Source organism: Aquarana catesbeiana, linkage group LG03, assembly GCF_042186555.1.
Source record: "Aquarana catesbeiana isolate 2022-GZ linkage group LG03, ASM4218655v1, whole genome shotgun sequence".
NCBI lineage: Eukaryota > Metazoa > Chordata > Amphibia > Anura > Ranidae > Aquarana > Aquarana catesbeiana.
Window position 1 is genome coordinate 654,100,387 of NC_133326.1, and position 15,146 is coordinate 654,115,532.

General features: G+C 45.3%; 1 protein-coding gene across 1 annotated transcript in view; it reads right to left on the bottom strand.

Annotated features, from left to right (window-relative positions):
* RNASEH2A (ribonuclease H2 subunit A) overlaps positions 1-7,197 on the bottom strand; it is a 41,497-nt gene extending 34,300 nt beyond the window's left edge. The window contains exons 1-2 of the mRNA XM_073622709.1: positions 7,006-7,197; positions 2,878-2,949 (exon numbers count right to left, since the gene is read on the bottom strand). Coding sequence (XP_073478810.1) covers positions 2,878-2,949; positions 7,006-7,132 — 199 coding nt within the window. The 5' untranslated portion in view covers positions 7,133-7,197. The remainder of the gene's footprint in view (positions 1-2,877; positions 2,950-7,005) is intronic.
* Positions 7,198-15,146: the final 7,949 nt, after the last annotated feature.

Genomic DNA, 15,146 nt, shown 5'->3' on the forward strand with positions numbered 1-15,146 from the left:
GTTCTCAGGCACTTTTTGACATGTATGGACGGTGTACTGAGCTGTATGTGTGCTGCACTGTATTTCCTGCTATGTAAACAAATAATGCATTCTGTATGCAGGTCAACCAATCGTTTATGAAAGTAGTTGACAGCCAATTTTCATAATCGATTATGTCGATTAGTTGTTTCAGCCCTAGTTTAGACCAGGATCTAAAAATAGAGCGAGGATCTAAAATTTGATCAAACTATATAGACTGGGGCTGCAACTAAGGATTATAATCAATTAAGTCGATTAGTTGTTTCAGCCCTATTTTCAAACATCCTTCAGGTTAATTTAGGTAACTGGTAATGCCTCTCATATTTTTAGGACAAGTGCTATCACTACATATCACATGCAGTACAAATAAGAAGGCTTGGACAATGTTGTCCTGTTTTATAATGGGGGGGGGGTGGAGGAAGAGAGGTGATGGTTTACCAGGATTTGTAATTTAGCAATTTTATAATAAGGCAAAACCGTGTCTGGGAATACTCAATGTTGTTTCTGTCTTTATCTATATTTGTATTTCCAAATGTAAAAAAAAAAAAAAAAAAAAAAACCACGTTAAAAATAGATTTAATGCACCGAAACAAAACAATCCAGATTTCTGTTCAAAATAAAAGATTGTTTCGAGTAGATATAAAATGCGAAGCAAGGAAAAATTACAGCACCCAAAATTATCAATAGATGACACTTGAAATGCATCTATATCTCATTACTTTGGAGATAACTGGAAATGGGAGACCTAGAATTATTTTTCTCTCTGGTATGAGCAGTGATACCCAATATGTGTTGCACAATCAATGCTCACTTACGCGCACATTTGCATTCCTTTGTGTGTACATGGGCCAAGGGGGGTGCTTTTAAAAATGTATTTTTTAAACCAGTATTAAACCTAAAATTGAAATTACTACACTGTAGCTTGCAAATTCTTAGATGTGGTGGCTGCATTCGTTTTCTTTTAATCATTTTTCTTCCCTTTTATTTTCATTGATCCAGCCAGCAAGTCATTTATCTTTTTACCTTCCTTTAACAGACCAAGCTGTCCAGCAAAAAAATAAAGGGTTGCCGTCACTGCTTAACCACTTGCCACCCGCCCACTGTCAAATGACGGAGGGGCGGTGCGGCTCTTGTTCCGAGACAACGTCATATGACGTTGTGCCAGAACAGGCGCGCAGCGAGGTGATCGCTGCCCCGATCCTTTAACCGGCTGTGTCCAATCACAGCCAGTCACATGTAAACATGGAGATGTCGGTAATAGGCTCTCATCGCCTCACACTGACAGAGTGTGTCGAGAGAAGAGCCGATCAGCGGCATCTCCTCCCAGGGGACATCAAGACATGTAATCAGGGCACTGATCATCAGTGCCCTGATTACAATAACATGCCACCAGTGCCAGCAATCAGTGGCCATTAGTGATGCCAGTCAATGCTGGCTATCAGTGCTGCCCATCATTGCCGCCCATCAGTGCGTTATATTAGTGCCTCCTAATTAGGGCCCATAATCCCCTCCCTTCGGAGACTGTGTCACAGGGCAGTATTCCAACATAACGACCCCAAACACACCTCCAACATGACCACTGCCTTGCTAAAGAAGCTGAGGGTAAAGGTGATGGACTGGCCAAACATGTCTCCAGACCTAAACCCTATTGAGCATCTGTGGGACATCCTCAAACGGAAGGTGGAGGAGCGAAAGGTCTCTAACATCCACCAGCTCCATGAGGTCGTCATGGAGGAGTGGAAGGACTCCAGTGGCAACCTGTGAAGCTCTGGTGAACTCCATGCCCAGCGCTGGAAAATAATGGTGGCCACACAACATATTGACACTTTGGGCCCAATGTGGACATTTTCACTTAGGGGTGTACTCACTTTTGTTGCCAGCGGTTTAGACATTAATGGCTGTGTGTCGAGTTATTTTGAGGGGACAGCAAATTTACACTGTTATACAAGCTGTACACTCACTACCTTACATTGTAGCCAAGTGTCATTTCTTCAGTGTTATCACATGAAAATATATAATAAAATATTTACAAAAATGTGAGGGGTGTACTCACTTTTGTGAGATACTGTATATGAAAAAGCGCTGCGTAAATTGACAGCGCTATATAAGAACCTGAAATGAATAAATAAGTAGATCTTTACCCAGCTTTTCCCGGGTGTCGGGCTATGGCCATCTTTATTGGCTGATGCAGGAGTGCAGTCACCCTGGCAAACAGGATCCGTGTTGTAGAGTAAACAGAGCTGCACTTTTTTTCCGAAAAATAGCCAAGGCAGTCAAGGGGCCCCAAGTATGTATTACAATGTGCAGCTTTAATGTTCATTAATTTGACGGTCACATATGTAGGCCATTTGGGCTTCCCTAAAAACCTAGTTGAAAAATTCCCAGTTAGCAATCCCCATGTCCTGCCTTGTTGCTAGGATGCAAAAACCATTGGTTTTCATGTCTGTAACGCTGTTAGTGAGCAAACAGATTTTAGTTATCTTGAAAACTCTTTTTCCAATCTTTGATTACTAGGAGACAGACTAGTATAGGGGCTTTGCTCCGCTTTGTAGTAAGCATACTAACCCAAAACTGAACACTACTAACAGTTTCACGTAACACTGTAGAAGTCACTGACACTTTCTTGCGATGCAGTAGTGGTAGAAGTGGGTTTTTGGTACAGCCAAGTTTATAGGTTACGTTTCTGGTACATAATAAAAGCAAAAACAGATTGCAAGTTGCAGGTGTGTGTTGGTGCATGGCTATGAGAACACATCTCAGTAGCCACCACCAACCAGTGCTGTCCCTGCCTACGTATAAGTGGGAGGTATGCTCCAATTTTCTACTTTGTTACTGAAAACGTAGACATAGGTGTCTTACCTGCAACTTTCAGGTCCTCCAAATCCTTCTTCCGGGATACAGGACAATAACATATTCCATACACCATGGGGCCTGCAACACAGGGAAATAAAAATCACAATAGTGCAGGAAGTAAAAGATCGGCAGAGTATTGGCAGGGTATTGCAGAGTATTGGCAGGGTATGGCAGGGTATTGGCAGGGCAATGGCAGGGCATTGGAAGAATATTGGAAGAATATTGGCAGAATATTGGCAGAATATTGGCAGAATATTGGCAGAATATTGGCAGAATATTGGCAGGGCATTGGCAGAATATTGGCAGGGCATTGGCAGAATATTGGCAGGGTATTGTCAGGGTATTGCAGAGTACTGGCACTGCTGCCATCTGATCTCTCCCCTCCACTGTACAGATCGGTACACAGAGGGGAGAGAGGAACCGGCGTCATGACGCCGGTTTGTTTACAAGTGCGATCACGTGGTAAACGGCCGCTGGGTGTACCAAGATGGCCGCCGCTCCGGAGCTAGGCTGAAGCCGCTGCCTTTTCTAAGGCCGAGGTGCGCTCCGTGGAGCGCATGTGTGTCGATCCGAACAGGCCGAACCATTCGGATCACGGATCGGTGACGATCCATTGCACCCCTAACTCCCATAAAAGCTTATGGCTCAAAAGTGCTGATAAAGACCCCTGGCTCAGACCAGTCGTTACGGTTCGATAATTCCTCATATAAAACTAGTTTATTTATGTATCCTATGTTGCATTATGTTATGCAACACAGGATGCATATGCAACAAAATATTGTATATATGAGATGATCAGCGCAGATATCTATACTAATATCAAAAATTACAAAAACTAATAAACCGTGACCTGCTAATTATCAAGGGACCCCTGATGAAGTCACGTGACGCAACGCGTAGGGTGTGGCCGGAAATACAGAGCGGACTGGAAGTGACGTAAGAAGCGTCTGGAACGCTGTTGTTACACTTTACATGTGCTTTTTTTAACTTTGTTTGTGTAAGAATCCATTTGGCTTTTAATAAATCTTCAGTTGTTTATAAGTTTTACACTATGGGAGGCAATAATTTTATCCTCACACGACATTCGGAACTCTGAGTGACCTGGTATTCGGGAGTCTGGAAGTGGAAGCCCACCGCCAACCATTAGATACTTATAAGGCTGATTTAACACCACATAGAGGTGAGAGTTCTGTGAGCACCAAGCAACTGTGTAAAGTCACTGGAATTTTGTTTGCAAGCTATTATAATTGGAAGCACTTTGTTACCGATACTTGGAAGAAATTATGGACTTTATTATTATCTATTATTGTTTGTGATAATAAGCAGGTCACTGTTTATTCGTTTTTGTAATTTTGGATATTAGTATAGATATCTGCGCTGATCATCTCATATTTACATTCATATATGTGCACTGTGTACACTACACTAGCAGCAGTTTCATTAGCTTTTTTAGTTTATTCACTTGGTAGCGCGAGGGGTTTCACTTTTTATCTTTCAATAAAAAAATTGTACGAGAAAAAATAAAAAATAAAACGCTGACTCCCCCCCCCCCCCCCCCCCCACAGGAGAGCCGCCGATCGGCTCTCCTCTACTCGCGTCTGTCAGACGCCAGTGAGGAAAAGCCGATCAACGGCTCTTCCTGTTTACATTGTGATCAGCCGTGATTGGACACTGCTGCTCACGTGGTAAAGAGACTTCACCGGAGGGTCTTTACTGAAATCGGTGTAGCGTTGTGTCTGACACATTGCGCCACCGATCGCCGCGATGCGCACCCCCACGGGCACGCAGTGGCTGTTATCCTGCAGGACGTCATATGACGCCCAGTCAGGATAACTGAACCACCGCCCGGCTGTCATTCTGCTATAGGCCGGGAAGTGGTTAACCACTTAAGGACAAGCCTCGTTTTGGATTTTAGGTGTTTACATGTTTAAAACAGGTGTTTTTGCTAGAAAATTACTTAGAATCCCCAAACATTATATATTGTTTTTTTTCTAACACCCTAGAGAATAAAATGGCAGTCATTGAAATACTTTTTTTTTATAAGCGCACTTTTTTTGGAAAAAATTCACTTTTTTTGAATAAAAAAAATAAGACAACAGTAAAGTTAGCCCAATTTTTTTATATATTGTGAAAGATAATGTTACGCCAAGTAAATTCATACCCAACATGTCACGCTTCAAAATTGCGCCCGCTCGTGGAATGGCGTCAAACTTTTACCCTTAAAAATTTCCATAGGCGACGTTTTAAAAAATTCTACAGGTTGCATGTTTTGCGCTACAGAGGAGGTCTAGGGCTAGAATTATTGCTCTCGCTCTACCGGTCGCGGCGATACCTCACATGTGTGGTTTGACCACCGTTTTCATATGAGGGCGCTACCCACGTATGCGTTCGCTTCTGCACGCAAGCTCGTGGGGACAGGGAGCTTTAAAAAAAAAATTTTTTTAATTTTCTTATTCATTTTACTTTATTATATTTATTTTTGCACTGTTTTTAAAAAAAAAAAAATTGGATCACTTTTATTCCTATTACAAGGAATGTAAACATCCCTTGTAATTAAAAAAAGCATGACAGGTCCTCTTAAATATGAGATCTGGGGTCAAAAAGTCCTCAGATCTCATATTTGGACTAAAATGCAAAAAAAATTTAAAAAATACAAAAATAAAAAAAATATGCCTTTAAGACATATGGGCGGAGCTGACGTCGCTTCCGCCCTCCTATGGTATGGAGACGGGTGGGGGCCATCTTAGCCTCACTCGTCTCCTTACCTCAGCAGTGACAGGTCCCAATCTCCTCCGCCGCTACCGACGGCTCCGGTCAGCGGCGGAGGGCGCTAGAAATCGGCGGGAGGGGGGGGGCACCTCTCCCGCCGCCAATAACGGTGATCTCGCGGCGAACCCGCCGCAGACAACCATTATCGTACACAGAACCGGCTCCTGTAAAGATGGATACCTCGGTTGTGGCAGCAGCTGCTGCCGTTACCGAGATATCCATCTTCAAAGTGCCGACGTATATGTACAGGAGCCGGTCGGTAAGTGGTTAAAACCACATTTTTTTCCTCAGTTTAGGCCGATATGTATTCTTCTACATATTTTTGGTAAAAAAAAAAAAATATATATATCACAATAAGTGTATATTGATTGGTTTGCGCAAAAGTTATAGCGTCTACAAAATAGGGGATAGTTTTATGGCATTTTTATTTTTTTTAACTAGTAATGGCGTGATCTGCGATTTTTATGGGACACTTTTGACACTATTTTGGGACCATTCACATTTATACAGCGATCGGTGTTATACAAATGCATTGATTACTGTATAAATGTGACAGGCAGGGAAGGGGGTTAACACTAGGGGGGCGATCAAGGGGCTAATTGTGTTACCTAGGGAGTGATTCTAACTGTAGGGGGAGGGGACCGATCGGTGTTCATCTGTACTGGGAACACACGATCGGTCTCCTCTCACCTGGCAGGACGTTGATCTGTGTGTTTACACACACACACAGATCCACGGTCCTGCTCTGTGAACAGGCAATCGCAGGTGCCCGGCAGACATTGACTCCCGAGTGACGCGGAGGGGGGGGGGGGGGCGTGCGAGCGCCCCCCAGACGGTCGGGAAGCCCAGGACGTCATATGATGATGGGCTGGAATGGGAAGTGTTTACATTTTTTTATTGGGTAGGTTTTAAAGTAGAACATAATTTTTTTTTTTTTCAAAATTGTCTTTTTTTTTTTTCTCATATAGTGCAAAAGGTGAAAAAATACAGAGGTGATCAAATACCACCAAAAGAAAGCTCTCTTTGCGGGAAAGAAAGAAAATACACTTTATTTGGGTACAGCGTCGCACGACCGCACAATTGTCAGTTAAAGTAACGCAATGCCGAATCGCAAAAGAATGGCCTGGCCGTGAAGGGGGGGGGGTAAAACCTTCTGGAGCTGAAGTGGCTTGTGACCCCCATAAAAGGATAAGGGTCGCTTTAGCTGACATGGTGATTAAAGTTGTCCCTCTTTCTCATATGACAGTCCAGAGACAGAATATCTCTGCATAGGAATGTGACATAATCGTGTTTTATATGACCCCCTAGTCACAATGTAATGCTATGTACGGAGCCCCCGTGACAGCTTCTCCCGCAATATCTCACCCAGGACGGGGCCCCTCCCGGCTTCATCAATCCCCAGACAGCAGTCTTCCCGGCTGCATAGCTCCGGTACCGGGGAGGACAGCACACAGTTCCTAGAATTGTCCCGCTCGAACCGCTCCAGGTCCATGCTGGCAACACAACTTCCGGCAACAGCGAGGCTTCCCGCCAACTACGAGTGACGTCAACACGGCCCTGACCAGACGGCGTCAATAAGCTTTATTGACAGGAACCAAGATAGAGCACATTGTAGTGTGTGAAGTGAAGTGTGCTGGTGTTTCATCAGATCAGGCGACCCGTCAGAATGATGAAGTCTCATGAAGGGCAGTGCTGTGATAGGCGTCAGGATGAGGATTATTTAAAGAGGAACTGCAGTTCATTTGTAATAAAAACATCTTTGCCATTCTGAAGCTTCCCTCCAAACACTTTGCATATTATTTTATATATACTGCGATTCTGTACTTGCCAAATATGCTGCAGAAATCTCCCTCCACTGAGTCTGGCTGCAACCATTTTAACTGTGGGCAGCTGAAGCTGCTGCCTGTTCACTTCCTGGATTTACACAGACACACACCTTCAGCTCTGCAGCTCTCATTGGCCCTCTTATGACTCCCCCCCCTTCCTGGCAAAGTCTTAGGAGAGTGAGAGAGCTGTGTATGATGTCATAAAGCCTAGGCTGTTTTCCCAGACAAGAAACAGGAACTTTCTTACTATCCAAAGCTAACAAAAAAGGGAAGAAGATTTTAATAGAAGTTGTGCTTTAATGGTGTGCAGATGAAGCAGATTTGGGGAAAAACTCCTGGGGTGTACTTCATTCAATTCACTGAAAAGTGACCAAAAAATCATGGATGATCCAAGAAATTCTGTCCCTAGACATATAGCAATAGAAATCATGATAGATCCTGCTGTTTGCAATGATTTTTGCGCAGTCCCTCCATGCAACAAATATTATATTGTATCTACCTCCTAGGGCCCAACCTGTAAAAAAAAAAAAAAAAAGTAGGGACACTTTGTTTTTGTCTGTAGGCAGAGTATATTACTTTAATTAGGGGCGGGGCATTCATTTGTAGGCTTGGTCTAGTAGGAATGAACAAAAATGCACCGTGTGAAGCGTGCCATGGTGGAAAAATTGGAGTGTTTTACATTATGCTAAATATTGGGCGTGGCTTACAGGAGGTGTGGTAAAATAGAGTCTGGGGGGAGAAAGAAAGAAATAATAGGAGAAAGAGGGATGGGGGAGAGAGAAAGAGGGATGGAGGGAAGCAGATAGAAAGAAAGATGGAGGGAGAGAGAAAGAAATAATAGGAGAAAAAGGGAGGGAGAGAGAAGGAAAGAGGTATGGAGGAAGAGAGAAAGAGAGATGGAGGGAGAGAGAAGGAAAGGAAAAGAAAAGAAAAGAAAGAGGGAGAGAGAAATAATAGGAGAAAGAGGGATGGAGGGAGAGAGAAAGAAAGAGATAAGAAAAGAAAAAGAGAAGGAAAGAAAGAAAGAGGGATGGAGGGAGAGAGAAAGAAAGAGAGAAGTAAAGAAAGAGCGAGAGAGAAAGAAATATGGAGGGAGAGAGAGAAATAATAGGAGAAAGAGCGATGGGGGTAGAGAGAAAGAAAGAAAAAGAGGGCTGGAGGGGGAGGGAGGGAGGGAGAAAGAAAGAGAGAAGGAAAGAAAGAAAGAGGGATGGAGGGAGAGAGAAAAAAAGAGGGAAGGAAAGAAAAAGAGATGAAAAGAGGGATGGAGGAAGAGAGGAAGAGGGATGGAGTGAGGCAGAGAGAAAGAAAGAAAGGTGGAGGGAGAGAGAAAGAAACAAAGGGGGAAAGAGGAATGGGGGGAGAGAGAGAGAAAGAAAGATAAAGAGGGATGGAGGGAGGCAGAGAGAAAGAAAAAAGAAAGATAGAAAGGGGGAGAGGGAGAGGACTGCCCCTGCTGCCTATTAAATACAGGTACAGGTTCTTTGTAGAGAGAGTGACATTCTAGCGCTGTTCAGCGATAACACAGTGTGTTCTTCTTCACCTCAATCATTTGCAGCTTCTTTCCACAGCAGCTCCATGCCACAACATGGGCAGTAATGGACAGCGCACCCAGTGGCAGGGAAGCGGTGCGCCTGCTGCTACCTCCTTAGCCAGTAGAGCTTTCTCTTACATCACTTCATCTCCCTCCATCACCCAGTCTGCACTCCCAGCCCACCCAGCTTATTATGTGGGCAGCCCAAGAGGATACCCTTTTGCCAACAATACTCACATTGCATAGGGTGAAGGCGGAGCGGTGCAGCTTTTTTAGGACCCCCCCCCCCCCCCGGCCCAGTCTGCCTCTGCCTGGGACAAAGCCTATTTACCGGGATTCTGCCCGGGACAGGCTCCGACCGGGACACTGGTCTGAATTCCGTGAATTTCCCGGGCAAATCGGGACTGTTGGCAACTATGTGACTGTCTCCTGAACCATGTTTGCGGTCTCCAACAACTCTTATAGTATGTTCACAGTCTATTACAGTCTCCTGCAGCATGTCCCCAGTCTCTGAGCATCTCCGGTGTCAAGTACAGTATGCAGTCTTTGTTCATTTCTTACCTCATGTCCGCAGACTCTGACTATCTCCTGCATCGTGTCTGCAGTCTCTAACAATCTCCTATTCCATGTCCGCAGTCTCTGACCATCTCTTGTATCATAGATATAGTCTCTGACCATCTCCTTTGCCATGTCCGCAGTCTCTGACTATCTCCTGTATCATGACTGCAGTCTCTGACCATCTCCTATTCCATATCTGCTGTCTCTGACCATCTCCTGTATCATGTCTGTAGTGTCTGACCATCTCCTATTCCAAGTCTGCAATCTCTGATTATCTCCTGTATCATGTCCGCAGTCTCTGACCATCTCCTATTCTAAGTCTGCAGTCTCTGACCATCTCCTGTATCTTGCCTGCAGTCTCTGACCATCTCCTATTCCAAGTCCACAGTCTCTGACTATCTCCTGTACCATGTCTGTAGACTCCGACCATCTCCTTTTCTATGTCTGTAGTCTATCACCATCTCCTATTTCATGTCCGCAGTCTCTGACTATCTCCTGTATCATGTCCACAGTCTCTGACTATCTCCTGTATCGTGTCTGCAGTCTCTAACAATCTCCTATTCCATGTCCGCAGTCTCTGACCATCTCTTGTATCATAGATATAGTCTCTGACCATCTCCTTTGCCATGTCCGCAGTCTCTGACTATCTCCTGTATCATGACTGCAGTCTCTGACCATCTCCTATTCCATATCTGCTGTCTCTGACCATCTCCTGTATCATGTCTGTAGTGTCTGACCATCTCCTATTCCAAGTCTGCAATCTCTGATTATCTCCTGTATCATGTCCGCAGTCTCTGACCATCTCCTATTCTAAGTCTGCAGTCTCTGACCATCTCCTGTATCTTGCCTGCAGTCTCTGACCATCTCCTATTCCAAGTCCACAGTCTCTGACTGTCTCCTGTACCATGTCTGTAGACTCCGACCATCTCCTTTTCTATGTCTGTAGTCTATCACCATCTCCTATTTCATGTCCGCAGTCTCTGACCATCTCCTGTACCATGTCCACAGTCTCTGACTATCTCCTGTATCATGCCTGTAGTCTATGACCATCTCCTATCCCATGCTTGCAGTCTCTGACCATCTAATTATTTTTTTTTAGTTAAGACTAAAGATCCTCTAACTGTTTTCCAAAACATTTAGGCTGTACTCATACCTAGGCATGTGCTAATGCAAGCGTTTTTTGTCTAAATTTAGGCCAAAATGTATTCTGCTACATTTCTTTGATGAAAATAACCCAAATCAGTGTATATTATTTAGTCTGTAGGAAAGTTATAGAGTACACCCCTCACATTTTTGCAAATATTTTATTATACATTTTTATGTGACAACACTGAAGAAATGACACTTTGCTACAATGTAAAGTAGTGAGTGTACAGCTTGTATAACAGTGTAAACTTGCTGTCCCCTCAAAATTACTCAACACACAGCCATTAATGTCTAAACCGCTGGCAACAAAAGTGAGTACACCCCTATGTGAAAATGTCCAAATTGTGTCCAATTAGCCATTTTCCCTCCCCGGTGTCATGTGACTCATTAGTATTACAAGGTCTTAGGTATGAATGGGGAGCAGGTGTGTTAAATTTGGTGTTATCGCTCTCACTCTCTCATACTGGTCACTGGAAGTTCAACATGGCACCTCATGGCAAAGAAATCTCTGAAGATCTGAAAAAAAAAATTGTTACTCTACTTAAAGATGGCCTAGGCTATAAGAAGAATGCCAAGACCCTGAAACTGAGCTGCAGCGCGGTGGCCAAGACCATACAGCGGTTTAACAGGACAGGTTCAACTCAGAACAGGCCTCGCATGTGCAACTCAAAGAAGTTGAGTGCACATACGCAGCATCATTTCCAGACATTGTCTTTGGGAAATAGGCGTATGAGTGCTGCCAGCATTGCTGCAGAGGTTAAAGGGGTGGGGGGGGTCAGCCTATCAGTGCTCAGACTATACGCTTCGCACTGCATCAAATTGGTCTGCATGGCTGTGGTCCCAGAAGGAAGCCTCTTCTAAAGATGATACACAAGAAAGCCATAGTTGCCAACATTGCAAAAAAAATTTGCAGGACACTTTTTTGGCTGTAGGTGGAGCCGTATAATAATTAGGGGGGCGGTGCGTGTGTTTGTAGGCGTGGCATAGCCACAAAAAAGAAAACTGCGGCGAAAGATGTGTGTTTTTTAGGTGAATTAGTGGGTGTGGCTTAAATTGGCTTGGCTCAAAGGGGGTGTGGTTAGAGTCTGAGATGAATGAGGGAAGGAGAGGGAAAGGGGAGAGAGGAATGAAGGGACAGCAGCCCCAGATCCTACACAACAATAGAAATATGTCTATTCTAGTAAGTTTAACAATCAGCAGATAAAGATACTCCAAACACCTGGTGTTAGCGCTTCAATCATCCCGACACCATGATTGTTATGGTGTCAGGATGATTGAAGTGCATTATTTCTATTATTACATTGTAATATAAAATGAAATCATTCAACTCACTATAATGCCGAATCAGTGGGATCCCTGAGCGTGTCACTAACCACGTCGCCTGCCACCAGTAGAGTCCTTCCTTGCATCAGGTGCCCCCAGCAGAGTCTGTCCTTGCATCAGGTGCCCACAGCAGAGTCTGTCCTTGCATCAGGTGCCCACAGCAGAGTCTGTCCTTGCATCAGGTGTCCCCAGCAGAGTCCGTCCTTGCATCAGATGCCCCCAGCAGAGTCCGTACTTGCATCAGGTGCCCCAGCAGAGTCCGTCCTTGTATCAGGTGTCCCCTGCAGAGTCTGTCCTTGCATCAGGTGCCACCAGCAGAGCCCATGCTTGCATCAGGTGCCCCCAGCAGAGTCCGTCCTTGCATCAGGTGCCACCAGCAGAGTCCATCCTTGCATCAGGTGCCCCCAGCAGAGTCCATCCTTGCATCATGTGCCCCCAGCAGAGTCTGTTCTTGCATCAGGTGCCCCCAGCAGAGTCTGTCCTTGCAGTAGGTGCCCCCAGCAGAATCCGTCCTTGCATCAGGTGCCTCCAGCAGAGTCCCTCCTTGCATCAGGTGCCCCCAGCAGAGTCCGCCCTTGCATCAGGTGCCCCCAGCAGAGTCCCTCCTTGCATCAGGTGCCCCCAGCAGAGTCAGTCCTTACGCCAGTGTTCCCAGCCTCAGTCCTTACATCAGTGTCCCAGGCAGAGCCATAGTTACCCCCCTGTACATAGTTACCCCCTCCCCCTGTACATAGCTTCCCCTCTCCCCCTAGTTACCCCTCTGTGCATAGTTACCCCCCCTGTACATAGTAACCCCCCGTGCATTGTTACCCCCTGTACATAGTATCCCCCCCTGTACATAGTCCCCCCCCCTGTACATAGTAACCCCTCCTGTAAATAGGTACCCCCCTCCTGTAAATAGTTAACCTTCCCTGTATATAGTTTACCCCCCCTCCTGTACATAGTTAACCCTCCCCCTCCTGTATATAGCTAACCCCTCTCCTCCTGTATACAGTTAACCCCCCCTTCTCCTGTATATAGCTACCCCCCCTCCTCCTGTATATAGCTAACCCCCCTCCTCCTGTATATAGCTAACCCCCCTCCTCCTGTATATAGCTAACCCCCCTCCTCCTGTATATAGTTAACCCCCCTCCTGTACATTAAAGTTAAATTGCTACACTGAGACAAGAGCAGAAGGAACATGGCATGAGCGGCCGGCGCCATGTGTTCAGTGGAGAGGCGAGGGGCCAATCCATGCAGCTAACCCCGGCTTCAGTATTGTGAGAGGAGAAGCCGATTCATTGGCTGCACGGATTGAACCCCCTTCCTCTCTCCAGTGAACACAAGGGGGAGCGATCTAGCGGCGGCGCCGGCGGCCATTTTGTTGAAGCCAGCTGTTCCAAAAATGCAAAAGCAAACATTCCCGATTTCCCTGAGCAAAATCCTGAATCGGGACAGCCTCCGATCGGGACGAGGGTCCCAAAATCGGGATTGTCCTGGGAAAATCGGGACTGTTGGCAAAGCCTGCAAACATATTGGTTCAATCGTGTGTCAAGTGTGTCACACATGGTGGCAGGAGTGTCATGGTCTGGGGCTGCATGAGTGCTGCCGACACTGGGGAGCTACAGTTCCTTGAGGGAACCATGAATGCCAACATGTACTGTGACATACTGAAGCAGATCCCCTCCCTTCAGAGACAGCTTTCAACATGATAACGACCCCAAACACACCTCCAAGGCGACCACTGCCTTGCTAAAGAAGCTGAGGGTAAAGGTGATGGACTGGCCAAGCATGTCTCCAGACCTAAACCCTATTGAGCATCTGTGGGGCATCCTCAAACGGAAGGTGGAGGAGCGCAAGGTCTCTAACATCCACCAGCTCTGTGATGTCGTCATGGAGGAGTGGAAGAGGACTCCAGTGGCAACCTGTGAAGCTCTGGTGAACTCCATGCTCAAGAGGGTTAAAGAGGAGTTCCCATTTTAACAAAAAAAAAATAAAAGTCAGCAGCTACAAATACTGCAGCTGCTGACTTTTAATAATCGGACACTTACCTGTCCCAGGGTCCAGCGATGCGGGGGGATAGAAGCTCCGCTCGTATCCCCCTCTGTTCGGCGGCGCCGGCATTGCAACTGTGGGCGCCAGGCTGTGGCTTCACAGTATGGTTGCCACCTCATCCCTTTAAACCCGAACACATATTAATCTCACAGGTTCTGTGGCTGATTAAGGTGGTATTTAAACTCACTTGGTGCCTTTCCTGCATTTAATTAGCCTCAGAACCTGTGTAATTCAAAGGTGTTCGGGTTTAAAGGGATGAGGTGGCAACTCTACTTCACAGCCGGGCACCCACTGGGCATGCGCAAGCGGCTCCACGCACCGTGATTGGCCGCTCAGTCATCTGGGACCTGTAATGTGTCCCAGATGATTGACAAGAGGGAGGGGGCAGCACTGAGCCCTTCCTGCACCGAGGGAAGCGATGTCACCAGCCCATGCACTGAAGGAGGCAGACTACGAGGGACCCCCTAGCAACAGCCATTTAGAGGTGAGTAAAAAAAAAAATGTTTTTTCCAAATGTTTTTTTTTTTTAAGGAACATTCATGTTTTTTTTCCGGTGGAACACCACTTTAAGGCAGTGCTGGAAAATAATGGGGGCCATGCCAAATATTGACACTTTGGGCCCAATTAGAACATTTTCACTTAGGGGTGTACTCACTTTTGTTGCCAGCAGTTTAGACATTAATGGCTGTGTGTTGAGTTATTTTGAGGGGACAGCAAATTTACACTGTTATACAAGCTGTACACTCACTACTTTACATTGTAACAAAGTGTCATTTCTTCAGTGTTGTCACATGAAAAGATATAATAAAATATTTACAAAAATGTGAGGGGTGTACTCACTTTTGTGAGATACTGTATATCTCAAAAATGATCAATCCAGATGTACTGATGGCTTCTTGAGGCCCGAAAATGCCTGGACAGTACAAGTATCCCCCAAATGACCCGTTTTTGGAATGTAGACAGTCCAAGGTATTTAGTAAGAGGCATGCCAAGTTTTTTGAAGTTGTATTTTTTTTGTCACAATTTTTTGGAAAATGAAGAAATTAAAAAAAAGTTTTTTTTCACAATTTCTATAAATATAAATT